The sequence below is a fragment of the Pelecanus crispus genome, chromosome 4, assembly GCF_030463565.1.
Source record: "Pelecanus crispus isolate bPelCri1 chromosome 4, bPelCri1.pri, whole genome shotgun sequence".
In the NCBI taxonomy this organism is placed as follows: domain Eukaryota; kingdom Metazoa; phylum Chordata; class Aves; order Pelecaniformes; family Pelecanidae; genus Pelecanus; species Pelecanus crispus.
The window spans coordinates 40,257,123-40,271,644 of NC_134646.1; the positions used below are offsets into that span (position 1 = coordinate 40,257,123).

The window sequence follows — 14,522 nt, forward strand, 5'->3', positions numbered from 1 at the left end:
CTCGCATTCCTGCGGCACTCGCCCTATACATATGCCCCACAAAAAAAGGGAATCTTAGGACTCTGGGTTGGTAAACTGAGCTTCAGAAAATCTGGCGCTTTCCTATAGCTGCAGGCTTGATTAATTTGAAGAAATAGTACTCTCTGGATGATGAATGTGAGGCACATTTAAAGCTGTCATTTTTTAGGGCAAAGGACATTACATTTTCAATCTGTTAGTTTAAAAAAAAAAAAAAATCACCCGTAAGGACCTCTAATAAGCACCAACAAGCAAGATGTAGTCGGGATGGAGAGCCCTCCCTAGTCTTTTGCCATGGTCTGCCCAGAATTATCGGTATTAGCTGCAAAAATATTTTGCTGACACATAAGAGTGGGATTAGCCCAAAGAGTTATCTTTGTTAATGAACTATATGTAGAAATTCAGTAGGTTTAGTAGATTACTGTCTGAAGACACAGCCTGTTTGAGCGCCACGTATGTCTAAAAGTCTAAGGTTTTGTCTCCTGAGACCAGCAGTGCATGTTGTGTAAGAAAAAAGAAACGGTTATCCCTGTGAATTTTTGCAGATAAAAAAACCCACAAATAAAAATTGCACTACCTTGCTTGCGATTAAAATGTGTAAACCCCTGCTAGTGACTGGGAGTCAAACAGCTTTCTTAATGTTGCCATTATTTACATCGCGTGACCCATATCAGCAAAGGGTACACATCGCTTGGAAAAGCAAATACATTAATAGCATTACACTGCCGTTAATGGCACATTAATAAGACTTCCATGATTCATATTTGTCAAGCCGCCGTTGCGATGCGCTCGGCGTCGCGGTAAACAAAGAAAATCAGCCATGTTTGCAAGACCTGTGTTCCATAAAAAACTTGAGTTCACAGGGGAAGAAGCAGCCGCGAGGTAACCCCCAGGAAAGTGTTAAATTAAAGATTTCACACCCTTCCCTTCCTCGGTTGCTGCCCCATGTAGCAATGACAGAGGGGACAGCCGGCTGATAGGGATTACTCTTGAGAGGAGTGACAACAGGTGGCCTCCCCAAAGCGGGGACTCACTAGATCCAGCAGACCAAGTCTTTTTTTTTTTGGGGGGGGGGGGGGGTTGTGGTTTTTTTTTTCTTTTTTCCCTTCCCATGTCCAGCCTGCTGATCGTAAATATCCATAGGGATGCGGGGGGGGGGGGGGGGGTAGAAGCGAGGAGGGGGGGGTCCAGGGAGGTTTGGGGGGGGGGGGGAGGATGCTGAGGTACCGCTGCTGAGGGGGGGGGGCGGGTCGCTGGGGGCCGCGGCCGGCGGGGTCCCCCCGCCGGCCGCGGCCCCCAGCGACCCGCCCCCCCCCTCCCCCGCCCCGCCCCCGCCCCGCCCCCCCGCCGCTCCGCCTCCCCGAGCCAGCAACTTCCCCGTCGGCGAGGCGGGCGCGGAGCCCCCCATCAGCCCGGATGGGAGGAGGAGGAGGAGGAGGAGGCGGCGAGCAGCGGCGACGGTGCCCGAGGGGATGCGGCGGAGCGGGCCGGCGGTAGAGCCGGTTCGAGAGGGAGCGCCGAGCCCTTGTCGCCGCCGCTACCGGCGGGGCTCGGCCGCCGCCTCCTGCTCCGGGCGGCGGCGCTGCTGAGCCCGCGGTGCCTCCGCGCCGCCCCCCGGCTCCTCGCCCAGCGCTCCGGCCGCGCAGCGCCAGGCCGCGGCCGGCCCTTCCCCATCCCCGCCCGGCCGGCGGCGGGAGGCAGGAGGGGGCGCGATGGCGTCCTACGTGGATAACAGCTTCCGCCAGGCGGTGATGAAGAACCCGGCGGAGAGGAGCCCCCAGGTAAGGCGGCCCCCTTCCCCGCACCCCCGCGGCGGGGGAGCCGCCCCGCTGCCCGCCGCCAGCGCGCACCCCCGCCCGGGGGGGAGCCCCAGGGCCCCGCTCCCGGGGGAGCGCGGCGGCTCGGGGGGCGGGTTGCACCCCCAAACCCCCCAGCGCTGAATTCCTGGGCGGCAAGCTCACGGGAAGAAATGCGTTAAGGCGAGCAACTTTCCTCCTACTCCCTAATTTGGAGGGGGGGGGACGGGGACGAGACGACACACGACACGCCAGCTGAGTTTATTTTGAAGGTTGCTTCCGGTAAAAAGGAAAAAAAAAAAAAAAAAAAAAAAGCACTGAAGAGTATAACGTTTTGGGGTTTTTATTTTCCTGTTTTGTGTTGTTATTATCCCGCAGTACGCGGTGGCTCGGGATTTGAATTCAATCCCTGCTTTCGCATAGCTGGCTGGAGCTGGCAGCGCTGTTTCATAATGTTGGGGCTGAGGTCAGCGGTGTTCTTGGCGAGTCCTCGCTCTCCAAAGTAGGGTGAAATCCTTACACAATGGCACCAGGCAGGAATTTTTTAGATACCTGCGCCGGGCTCCTGGAGCCCTCTTTGTCGGAGGAGTAGAGGAGTTGAAGCTGTTCGTAAGCGTAATTGCGCTTGGAGAGGCGAAGAAAGGTTAAATTGGGGACTGGAGTACGTATACAAACATTTTGACTTAACATGACCTGCAAAACAACTAAACTGAATGAGTTCCTTCTGCTCCCGAATGGTTGCTGCAGTGGCTGTTGCTGCCAACTGTCCAAAGACTAATAAGCTTTACACTGATCCCCACATCAAGCCGCGGTTCAATAGCTAATGATACAAGGAGTTACTTTGCTTGGAGTTGTAATGCCATCTGTCCTATTTTCTAAAGGCTTGCCCAGCTCTCTGAGCACTCCCTGTGTTCTGGTTTTGGGGAAGAGATGGTATTACTGATTATTCTGGCAGGCGGCTGATTGGCTGGTGACGTTTTCAAATTGGGGGCAAAGAGGAAACCTTGACTTTCGGTCGGCACCCATAAGTCATTCCTCCTACTATAGATACGTCATTGTGGCAATGTTATTTTTACCCTCATGCTCATGGAATATGTGTGAGAAAATAAAAACTCCCATGGAAAAACAGACTGACTGCATAGCCGTCGTATTTAGCGTGTCTTTTTTGCAAATCTTCTTCCTTTTTTTTTTTTTTTTTTTAAAAAAAAAAACCAACAAAAACACACAACTGCTTCTGGAATGTGTTTTTGTGGTGCTAAAGTTGTTTCTCTGTCCTTGGTTGACCTTTTCCAAATGTCTGTTTGCCTTCAGTGCCGGACCCAGCCCTTTAGCGTGTTGTGAAAGCTGAAGGAGGCCGAGTGCTCTCTCCTGGGAGGACATTCTGCAAACTCGTAGCCAGGTCCCTCGTGTTGGTAGAGGCATAAATTCCAGCCAGGGAAGCCTGCCGGCAGTGTCCGGCCTCGGGAGATGGTTATCGGAGGATGGTCGGTTGTTCAGGAGGAGCGACACCGGTAGACACTGGGAAACCAGTTGGTCAGGTAGTGGGGCCACCAGGCTGGGCTTGGGGGATGACGCTTCCCCTGTGCCACGATCTGTGCCATGCAAACTGTTAAACTTCCTCCTGTCCTGGCCCATTGGCCAGTGCTCTCTGGAAGGGATAACAAAAAAAAAAAAGGGGGGCAGAAAGTAAGAAATGATGCAGTGAAGAAATCAGCCCGAATGCAGGGATAAAGCTGGTGTGAAGGGCACGGAGCAGAGAGCTAAATCGGGAACGCCAGGGCTGCGTTAATGCTGTAAAACTTCCCGAATCAGCAGACTGGAAGCCTGCTGTGGCAATTGCCACAGGAAAAGAAACCCACCCTTAAATCCACGACGCTGACACTGGCCAAAATAATCCACAAATAAGATCAAATTTGTGGGAAACATAATGTGTTGTTAGCACTGGAAATACTTGAAACCGGTGATCAGGCGTGCCCTCCTGTTGCTGCTGGGGAGAGCAGGGCTTGCAGCAGAAAACTCAGTTGGCGTTTTTGTGAATGGCTTGTGTTGAATTGTGTCTGTTGAGGAGTTTTCTAATGTTGGTTCTCTGTTCTGGAAATTCAGTTTTATTTTACAGCAGTATTGGAATTTGAAAGAAATATGCTTATGCACATCATCTTTCAGTCATTAAATAAAGAAAAAAAAGCGTTTATCTAGGAAGACACAAAGACCTTGTTTTTTCTTCCTCCCTTAAAGTAACTTTTTATCATCTCTTTACTTGTATTTTCCTTTCCTTGCTAGGCTATCTCATAAAGATGGTTACTTAATTTTGGCTTTTGAGAAGTCATGAGGTATCTTTAAAGTTGAGAGAGGGCTGGAAAGAGCAAATGTATTTATCATATTCATGTCAGTACAGGAAGTAACAAGAGAAGTATGTTAGTAGTGTATGTGCTGCTTACTTGCGTTATCAAACTCACTGGGGCTCAGCTTCTCCCAAATCATCAGGAGGTAAATATGCGTTTGACATTCCTATTCACCCTGGATTGTCATGGTGCAAATTTGGCAAAATGACTTCACTGCAGGCTCAGAGGAGAGGAGTGACAGCAGGAGAGCCAGCTCGTATTTGTATGAACAGCTTTGAGAACTGCTAGATCTGATACATAATGTCAGAGAAAGCAAACTTAACATTGCATGAACTGTAGTGCGAAAGTCTCTTGGTAATTTTGAACTGGACTGATTTTTTTTTTTTTTTTTTTTAAACAGTGTGTTCTGCAGTTGCTTTGGAAAATTCTTAGCTTTGTATCTCTGGTGGATCCTCACTTACAGAGTTTTTCTGAATTTTGTGAATTATAACTCAACACTCCATTGAACAAAGAATCTCAAAATAAAAAAAAGAATATGTACATGGCCTGTACTTTAACACGCCTGTTGTGTAACAGAGCTCTCCTCTTTAATTGCTTTATTAAACTATTCATTTTCTCTTTGAAGACGTGAACTAGGAAGTTAATTTAACTACTCTGGGGAATCTAACTCCTAAATGTTCATAAATTACAAATGGTTTTATGCCCTTAAGCTGTGAGTAATAGCGATCTATTTCCCCCCCCCCCCCCCCCCCCCCCAAATGTCGTTTTATATGAACTGTTACAGCTTTAAGTCTTTTCGAACCAAATTCCAAATTCTTACTGGCATCATAGGCCATCTTAGAAAGCATGCAGTTTTATACTGGTGTAGCTTAATCTGAAAAAATAGGGCTGCTTTTGTTTCCAAACAAGAGAAGCCGAGCCCTAATCTCTTTCTTTATCCTACAACTCATTTGCATGGCATGGTATGTGAATAACTAGTTACCTCAGAAACTCCGCATACTAGTTCACTGTTTTCATGCCACGTAGTGACGTCTGCAGGAAGAAATTTTGTTTTCAATGTATGCCTTGATGTATGTTAGGTGCCTAAGGTTTTCTTCTGGAAAGTGCCGGTGTGGTACATTGAGGCAATTCAGTACGGTAGTAATGAATAGCAGAGAAGTAACAGCATCAGGCCACATCTTAAGGGGAGAGGGGAGAACTGTACAGTAGGCCTTGGTTTGATACTAGCGCGTCGTTTAATGTCAGAAGACATCTAAACAGGATGCTACTGCTGAGCAGATACTCCCTTCTCGAGCACTTGGGAGGAACAATGGCTTGATTATAGGATGTACCTATGCTTTTTCCAAATAAACTGTCAGCTTGTTCCCCAGTCCTGTTATTGTTATACTTGTGACCACTGATAGCACGATTGTGTGCAATCTTCAGATAAGCCAGAAATGAGCGTTTTCTTCTTGCTATAGTGATCCCTTAGCAAATAAATAGGAGGCGGTCTGGTTTCAGGCGATCATAGAAAATAAGCGTTTTACGTGTGAGTCTGGCACAAAGGATTATACTTAGTCTTTAAGTTCAGGCTTAGTGTCTGTGTGTTTGTATCAAATACACCAGAAGACTAAAATTACCGTTTTCAAAAGAGCTTATTTGGGATTTCTTTCGTTTGGACAACAAGTATTTTGGAGCTTGAGTTTTCATTTCAGGTTTTTGTGACTGTCAACATGCTACCATCTTTTTAAAGCTAGCATTTCAAGAGGAAGATAACCCCTGTTATCATGCTGCTAACAGCAGTATAATGCTGAGAACTGGTTCTGTTGCTAAATTCTCCTGCTGGCTCTCGGTGGCCCTGAAAAGTGTAGGACTGTGACAGCTGATGCCTGATATTTGGCTGTAATACATCGTTATAATGGTCTTGCCATCATGCATCTCAGGGCTTTGTAATGTGGTTATTCAGGAGTAGCTTTAGTGTGAGAAGTTTGGTGTTCTGTTTTTTTAGGGGGGAGCCCGTTTGACCAACAAAATAAGGTTCCTAACTGCCCTTCCCATGGTGGTGTTCAGGCTTTCTGCTGTCTACAGTAACTAATTCTGAAGTGTGGGCATGAGCCCGTTACATTTTGTGCTAACATTGTGAGCGTGGTTAGTAGTGCAGCTTAATGAACAAAGGCTGTTGCAATTTCTTGGTCCCTGCATTTCCCTCTTGCTTGGCAGTTGGCTTGAAGTAAAGTTGCCATCATCAAGTCAGCTGTAAGGGTAATTGGTCTGAGCAAAAAAAGCCCTCCGGATGCAGCAAGGTTTTGGAAACTTGGTCAAAACAGTTAACATCCCCAGAATGTGTCTGATGAACTGTAAGTTAAGTGGTGTCTTTTGGTGGCTCTTGGTCTGTAAGTGGGGGAGATGGATACAGATAAAACAGGAGAAGTGATAATGGACATGTATAGCTAGACCTTTGGCCGTAGACGTTTTTCTTGCCATGTTTCAGCGCTTAACTGGGAGGATAAAAAAACCCTAAAGTAACTATTTGGAAAAAGTGAGACCTTTACCTGACAGAGCAAGTAATGCATTTGTTTAGTACAGAAATAATATAAGAGAATGTCTTTTTGAAGTAAGCATACTTTTTTTCCTCCTTAATTTTTTTTCTTGAGCTAGTATTACTGTGCAGCATAATTTCATGCCCAACAAACTTAACTGTATGAATACGTCTTTCTGTGGCTGATAACTAAAACCGAAACCCCTTGTGTGTCTCAAGTTTTCTTGCGACCCCTCTAATCTCAGTCTGTCGAAGCAGCCCTGGAATGTCTGATTTTGAACTTCCAACATCAATTTTCATGTCCTTCCCAACACTAAGGCCATGTACTGCAACAGGCTGCCCAGTATCCTGTTTGTTTTGAAAGAAAATATGTTTATTTCCCGGTCTTTCTGATGGAGGGTGCATTTTCCCATAGCCGTTCATATCTTTGTTGCTAAGAGCTTTGAGAACATCAAGAACATTGAATTTTTAATTTCTTTTGCAGTGGTTTTCCCCTGTCATTGGGCTGGTACTTTCTGCATTTGTGAATTTGTGTCCTGTAGTAATACGAGTTACACCATCGCTTGCAAGGACCTCGGGGTGATCAGGAAGCCTTCACCTATAGAGTAGAAATGGCCTATTTGAAGCCTTGTCCTAAACACTTGTCTGCTTTCTCATTACATCAGAAGATTGCAGCTCAGTAAGCTGTACGTATCGGAGCCAATATGAAACTAGGTAACTTGGAAAGTGAGGGTTTAACTGTAGCACTGATAAGCTCTGTGTAATTTCCTGCGTGATTAATTAATTATCTGTTTGGTAGAGTTTGCTTTTGATTTCTGCCCTGCTGTGGCTGCAGAAGTGTTTGCACGGGGTTCAGGCTGGGTATGTTCCTGGGAGCTGCGAGCATGGTTTTGACAGCTTTGTGGGCATACTCTCCTGCACTTAAAAGCTGGGAGCGTAACGACACTGCCTTGCCTTCCCATGGCAATCTTGCCTAGGAAAGTTACTGAAGTGAGCAGCGCCGGGCCTGAAGCCCAGGGATCTTCTACTCAGCCCAAGCTTTTTTTGTCTGCTTGCTTCTTAACGCGCTGTTCAGCCGTAAGAGCGTGTGTCTGTCCCCTCAGCGGTGCCCAAGGGACAGCACTGTCCCACCCATCCTCACTCACCCCTCTGGGGAGCCAGGGGCTAGCCAGCGCGGCTGCTGGGGAGGCTGCGGTAGAGGAGGGCTATCGCAAGGCAATACTGATTGCCGTGGCTAGGCTTGCCCTTCTGCTAAAGCTAGTAATAAGCAAAATCATCGGTTGAACTTCTGAGACAAAGACAACTGATAGTTTGCTCTCGTCTTGGGTGTTAAAGTGTAGATCAGCAAAAGTAAATGTCACACAAGCATTTTCCCCAAATCCTGTTTTTCCTTGGTAGAAAGATACAGTGTTCCGTGGATTATGAGGTTACTCATGGAAAACACTTTGTACCTGGAAAAAACACCCAGATGTAAGTGTAATCTCTGAAGATGCTTCTTCTATTGTAATAAGCATAAAATAAAAGTCAGCTAAGGTTTTGTGAAAACAGTCACTGTTTCTTGAACTCCATTATTTTTAAAACTCTGTATGCTTAAAAGTCTTTAAAAGTCTGTATGCTTATGCGAATTATTGAGTGGTAGCTACTAATTTGTTCTGATGAATTACTGATCCGATTTTGATAGCTTTTTTTCCCTAAATTGGAATGCTGCTACCTAATCTGTTAGCATGTTACAGGAATAACCGTATGTATACTGAACAGTCATTGTAAGAACTTTGACTTCCTCATTGAGAGGTTTTTTGTATCCTCATGAGAAAATATATTTTGGCTTGTGTTTTGGGAACTTTCCCACAGTAGGAGATCTAATTTTTGCGAGGTATTGTTTGGGAATTCAAAAGGAGCGCTGGCAGAAAGATAGCTCTACAAAGATGCTTTGTGAAGGGCAGCTGAGCCTGCGCGCCTTGTTTGCTGCAGCCAGTGTTGCAGATTTAATTTGCTGGATATATTTTGCATGAAGGGATATATTTGAATAAGTCTTGAAATGCAAGTGGTGCTCCGCTTCCCTTTTGCTGAAGGTGGTGAAGTTGACCGCTTTTCTTGAAAAGAGAGAGAGAGAGAGGAGCCCTACTGCAGTGCTTTTCTTACAGCTTTGTTTTGGAGTTAAAAATAGCTATTTGTTCTCTCTGGGTATCTCTGTGTTATGCCCATATATCTGTAGATGTATTTCTTTGTGTATCTCTGTCTTGTCTGACCTGAATAAAAGTGATTTAATAGTTGATTTTCAGCAGTTCTACAGAATTCTGGCCAACAATAAGGAGCAGCATGTATATCATTACCTGATTAAAACACTGAAGGAATAAGATAAGGTTAAAATATTTAAATGTTCTTAGAAAAAAAGAGCATGAGCTTCCTTTTCAGCACTGATAAGATTTGAAGGAATTTTCTTGTAATAATGTTTCTACGCATAGCAAGATTTCCCCATTTTTCTCTTATTTGTATCTATTCTGATAAACACAAGCAACAGAATGAAAATGCATCTGGTATCAGTGTAAATTACCTGGGATAAACGTATTAAGTTTCGTGGAAGACATATTGGTCGAGCATGCCTGTTGTTGACTGCCTTTACCAGACTGTTTTTGTTTGCTTGCTTTTTGTCTTAAAGTAAAAATAAACTTGCCTTAATAAATAAAAACATTTATTTCATAGTTATATCAGGTTTCCAAAGGGGAAGAGGGATTCTGTTCCCTGTGGGATGATGCTTTAAAATTTTTGAGGGTGGTTTGAATTTGCAGTTCTGTATTTTTAAGGACACTCTTGCCTCCCATCTTTATTTACTTTTTCTGTAGTTGGGGGAAAAAATATTGGTACAGTCTTTTCCAGTTGAAATTAGTCATTCAGACTTCTTGTCCTGTTAAGCAAAAAATAACCCCAAATTTAGAGGGGTGAGATAGAATGTTAGGCAAATGTGGTTTGTAAGCAGTTGATGGGAAAACAAGGCTGTACCGCCAGTACAGTTGGAAGAAGCTTCTGCTTGAGATTTGACTTGCTGAAACAAAAGGCTAAATCTTTCACGGTATATTGTATTTTTCTAGCAGCAAAGCTTGTTTAAGAGCTTTGTTTCCCATGCTGATGTTCTCTGCTGCCTCGTTTATGCTGATCCAACTGTTTGTGAGGCTACAATATAAACAGGATAAATGATACAATCTTGTTAGCTGAACAAAGGAAAAGTGACTTATTTTTGAGAGGTGGTGTTGTAAGGGTTTTTTCTTTCTAAAATCTAAGTGACTCAGTCTGGTTTAGATTATGGCTCCAAATGTCAGTGTTGGTGCAGCTGAAGATGTGAAGACTTGCGCTGCAAGATTGAGAATAAATGCTTATGGCTGTGTGTAGGAACCTCTGAAACAGCTTAGCCTCCTCCAGAGACTATACGGTGCTCTGTTTTCAAACACTATCTTGAAGTATAAAAAAAATTAAACTGGATGGAATATTATGAGATTTTTTTCATTCTTGATGCATTTCCTAATAAGAATGTTTTTTCTGCTTATGAGGCATAAGTGCAAGATGCTTCTTGAGAGAGAAGTCTTCCATTTTTGTTTGTTCTGAGGATTAACATCAAAGGAAAGTTTTGTAGTAAGTCTCTAGCTCTAAGGTTTTTCCCCATTAAAATATAGCAATGGTAAGAAACCTGGGTAGTAACGCTACCTTTGCATGCACTGAATTGGGTGGATAAGAGATGCTAAGGCCTGATGTATTTTTGTATTGCTAATACCGAATCTTGTCTGTATTTATGTTGCTTTGTTGTATGGTAGCTGAAAAAAGGATGCTGGGGCGGGAAACAATGTGAAGGGAAACTTAATTTTATTGGTATGCAAGTTAAGCCATGTGCACACTTTTCCATTTGGTATCTGAAATCTGTTGGGACATACCTAAAATATGTACCCTATAACGTTTTTGTTTTGACTTTGAGATAAGTGCTTAATCTTGTCAGGAGACCGTTCCCTCACCCCGACAGAACATTTTCTTAAAATATGTAATCTTGCTGAAATCAGTAGTATGTTGTAACTGAGTAGCCAGCACCCATTTGAATGGTTGCGTGGATTTCCACTATTTGTCAAAAGCCATGTCCGAATACACAACGTATGCAGTAGTAAGTATTTAGGTAGGTTTTGCACTGAGAGAGAGACTTGGCTGTGCAATATTACAGCCTTCTTTGTGTCTGTTGTCGGTGTTGCTGTGGGGGCCAGGAGTGCCCTCCCTCAGCTGCATTAACTTGTATCATCGAGGAAGAGCAGGCCCTACAGCAGACAAGATGATCTTGTTAAAGTATCGCTGGATTCTGTGATAGCTGATTAGAAAACATTGCTATTAAAAAGAGAGAGGAAGGGAGCTGACTGTGCCGGCACTGCTGGGGACCTCTGCCTGTGGAATCGTTCGTTGACCCTGGAGGAACCAGAGTCTCCAAAAAGATTAAAGAACTGGAAGAAAAATGCGGGTGCCGGGTGCTGCTGAAGCAGAACGTGTGGCAAAGGTGGTTTGCGTGCTTGGGCTTTTTATCCCGGTTACTCAAGTGGTAACAAGGTGCTGAAAGCTGAAGTGAGGTAGTCGATCTTGATGCACGTTGTGATTTCCTGTTGAGGGTGGTTAGTGACTGGCAGCTTCTCCAGTGAAAGCAGTAAGTGGCCCATCGATTGAAATTACATTAGTGCTGTTCCTTTGTAAAATATTAATTTAGCTTGTGGATGAAATACGTGCTGAGAACATGGAGAAATAGAGTTTGATTGTATAGGTTACTTTCCGTCTGTAGTCTCAAAGGAACAAGTAGCAACTGTGTCTTAAGAAAAAGAATAAATGGCCGTATAGTTAATGGAGGATGCTCTATCTGAGTATAAAACAAGAAACAAGATTTTGCACTGGTTGATGATGAGTGCTGGTCAGGTGGTCTCTCCAAACTCGTCTTTATTAGTGCAGTAGCTAAGTAGTTTGTTCAACGTATTCCCTGCTAAGGGGGTCGTGAGCAGATGGTAAACGCTCCCAGCGAGGCAGTTTTCACTCTGAATTATGGAAAGGTAGTTGTAAGGGTCTCAGCCTGAGTTGCATTTCATGTTCTCCGTCAATCTATTGTACGCATTTCTCGATGGTACATCAAATTTGTTGGGGGTCTATAATATATTTGTTATAAAAAGCACAAAAAAACCCAGATCCCTGTGTGGTCTGAAGACTGAAGTATTTCACATGCACCATAGGTATGGAAACAGAAGTGGCTCCACCAGCTACTTGCTGAGCAGGAACAGGCACTTGCTGGAATGAGGGTAATTGAGTTTCCATCCTTGTCACTGCTTCTCTGTTACTGCTGAAAGCTGCTAATTGGCGCTGGTGCCTTGTTTTAATTCCTGATGATTTAGTTCGAAAATGCCAGCTCCTTGGTCATAGGGCACTGAACGACGATCAGATGGCAACACAGTTCCAACTCAGCTATTAAGAATGATTTGAGGTAACAGCGCCAAGGGAAGGATGATAGTTGTAGATGTTTGCCAAGGTGGAGGAGAGCAGTATATTCCATCTCTGCCAGATTTTAGGTAGCCATCTATTTTAGTGCTGTTAGCTCTTATTTTACCAGACTGAGTATTGATGGATAGCTGGTCTTCACTACTCCTAAATCCTCTTTAAGAAGCTTGCAGACTCTCTTATTGAAGGTAACTTTTAGAGGGATATGGCTTTAGAAGTCGAACTATTTCTGGCCTACTGGATATTGCTGGAAAATGTGATTGTGTACGTGACATGGTGGTGTATAAAGGTCTTGTTAGCTTTGTAAAGGAGTTCTAAGGAACTGGAACAAAGAAATTTGAGATCTGTGGTAGAATACTTTTTTGATCCATGTGAGAAGATGGCATGTTTCTGAATTCCCAGGTGAATTATTCATCATCTTTAAATTTCTCCCTTCTCTTACTTGTTCTTTGTACCTAGCCTAACCCTGTACAATGTTTTAACCTCTCTCTTATTCATTTGATGTCTTGTAGTTTCTCCCTTTCTAAACCTCTCTTGGTGGTGGTTTTTGATTTTGTGCCTTAAAGTCATCACTTCAGTTGTTATTTTATTAGGAGAGCACTTAGAAACAGCAGGGTGGTTTTGGCTAACGCTTTCACTCACATGCATTAAATTCTGAGTGGGAAGTAAACTCCTCTTTACAAATTGCAGTACAGTGTCTGTTATACGAGTTACTGTCCAGTTTTAAAACAAAAAGTACAAATACCCTTAGTATGTCCTCAGCGGAATTGGCATATGTCAAATTTCTAACTTTACTGGGTTGATAAACTAGCATTGCTGTTAAGGTCGAATGTTCTTAAGTGAATTTAAAAGTAAAGAGAAAATATAGGCACTTTCTTATAGTCCATCTTAGCTCGATACTAAACGAACATTTAGCCATGACAAAAGTAACATGGTTTACAGTGACACAACCTACATATATCCAGTTGGATTTGCTGTTGACGTTGGCCCATATTCCAGCATACGAGTTACCTTACATTTCTTTTGAACAAAGGAGGTTTGTTTGAAACAGGTGCTGTAATGGTTACCCTGGCCTTTACAAATAGCTTTTAGGTGAAGTATTACTTCTGTTAGCTGTGGGTAACTTCACAAGGCATCTTGGTTTATTGCGTGAGGTTTCCATTTAAAAAAAAAAAAAAAAACCCACATCTTGGCTATAGCTTCATGATGTTTACTGCCTCATTCATTGCTATTTATTTTTAGAGTGTGCTTGTCGCAATTTGTCAGCCAAATATTGGCCTGTCACCTCTGCTGTTAGATAGCTGCTGAAATGCCATTCCCAAGCCGACTTTTTAAACTGCACATAATGAATTAATACCTATCCCGGTTGTTCCAGGGTAATCTTAGTTTTGGTAGAAAATAATGCAGCTAGAACTTGCCAGCTTTGCAAAACCCGTAAGCGGTAGAAAAAAAATTAGATACTCTTATTAAGTATTGCGACCATACCGTAATGTGTTAAACTCAATTAACATGCTAAAATGGTTTTGAGAGTCTGTGGTAAGTTGCCTGAGCGTGTCGAGAGGCTTGAATGTTATTTATGAACAGTAGTGAAGAATATTTCTAAATCAGTTGTAAAATGAGCCAGGGGATAACAAAGAAATAGCAGGGCCAGTATCTGGGCTGGTAAGACACAGCTACTTATACACTGTGCATTGCTTTCGGAAAACTATATCAGAAATTCTTTTAAGGAAAAATGGAAGTTCTGCTTTATGCAAGTGACATCTGATACCTTACTTGATTGCTTTTCCTGTTTCTTCTGTTTATAGATGTTGAGTTTGGGATTTATCTGAAAGCTAAGGTCAGGAAGTGCCTTCCTCCAAAAATGCTACTTGTTGTGGTTTTCTGGCATGTCCTCTCCCCTCTCCTTCCCAAAAGGAACTGTACAGATAGTATTTTTCCACAGTGAAACACAGATCCTCAGCTCTGCAGATTTCATGCTCTGACTGTGGCATATACTGCTTCACCTTCAAAAATGAAACTTTTAAAAATCATCTCTTGGTGTCTGCATCAGTTATATGACTGTCTGATTAAAATGCAAAAGGTAGTAACCAGTTTATTTTGAATTATTACTGCTTTGAGTAGAGTCTACATGTGGGTTGGGATGTGGAGGCAGAGGAACATAGGATGTATCCTATTTGGTAGGACTTACTTCCCATGTGGATTTTCAGAAGACCTTAGTGACTTTGTTTCAGACAGGAGTATGTATATATGTTGAGGAAATGCTCATCCATTCCCTATGCTTCCACCAATCATTTAAGGTCATGGAGGACCTTAAATGTGAAAGGTCTCTCCCACCTTGGAGGCGAT

The 14,522-nt window shown here is 43.5% G+C and overlaps 1 protein-coding gene across 2 annotated transcripts in view; it reads left to right on the plus strand.

The window, feature by feature from the left end:
* The first annotated feature begins 1,730 nt into the window (after positions 1–1,730).
* Positions 1,731–14,522, plus strand: part of RAPGEF2 (Rap guanine nucleotide exchange factor 2) — a 188,803-nt gene continuing 176,011 nt past the window's right edge. For both annotated transcript variants that reach the window (XM_075708717.1, XM_075708718.1), the window contains exon 1: positions 1,731–1,799. In XM_075708717.1, coding sequence (XP_075564832.1) covers positions 1,731–1,799 — 69 coding nt within the window. The remainder of the gene's footprint in view (positions 1,800–14,522) is intronic.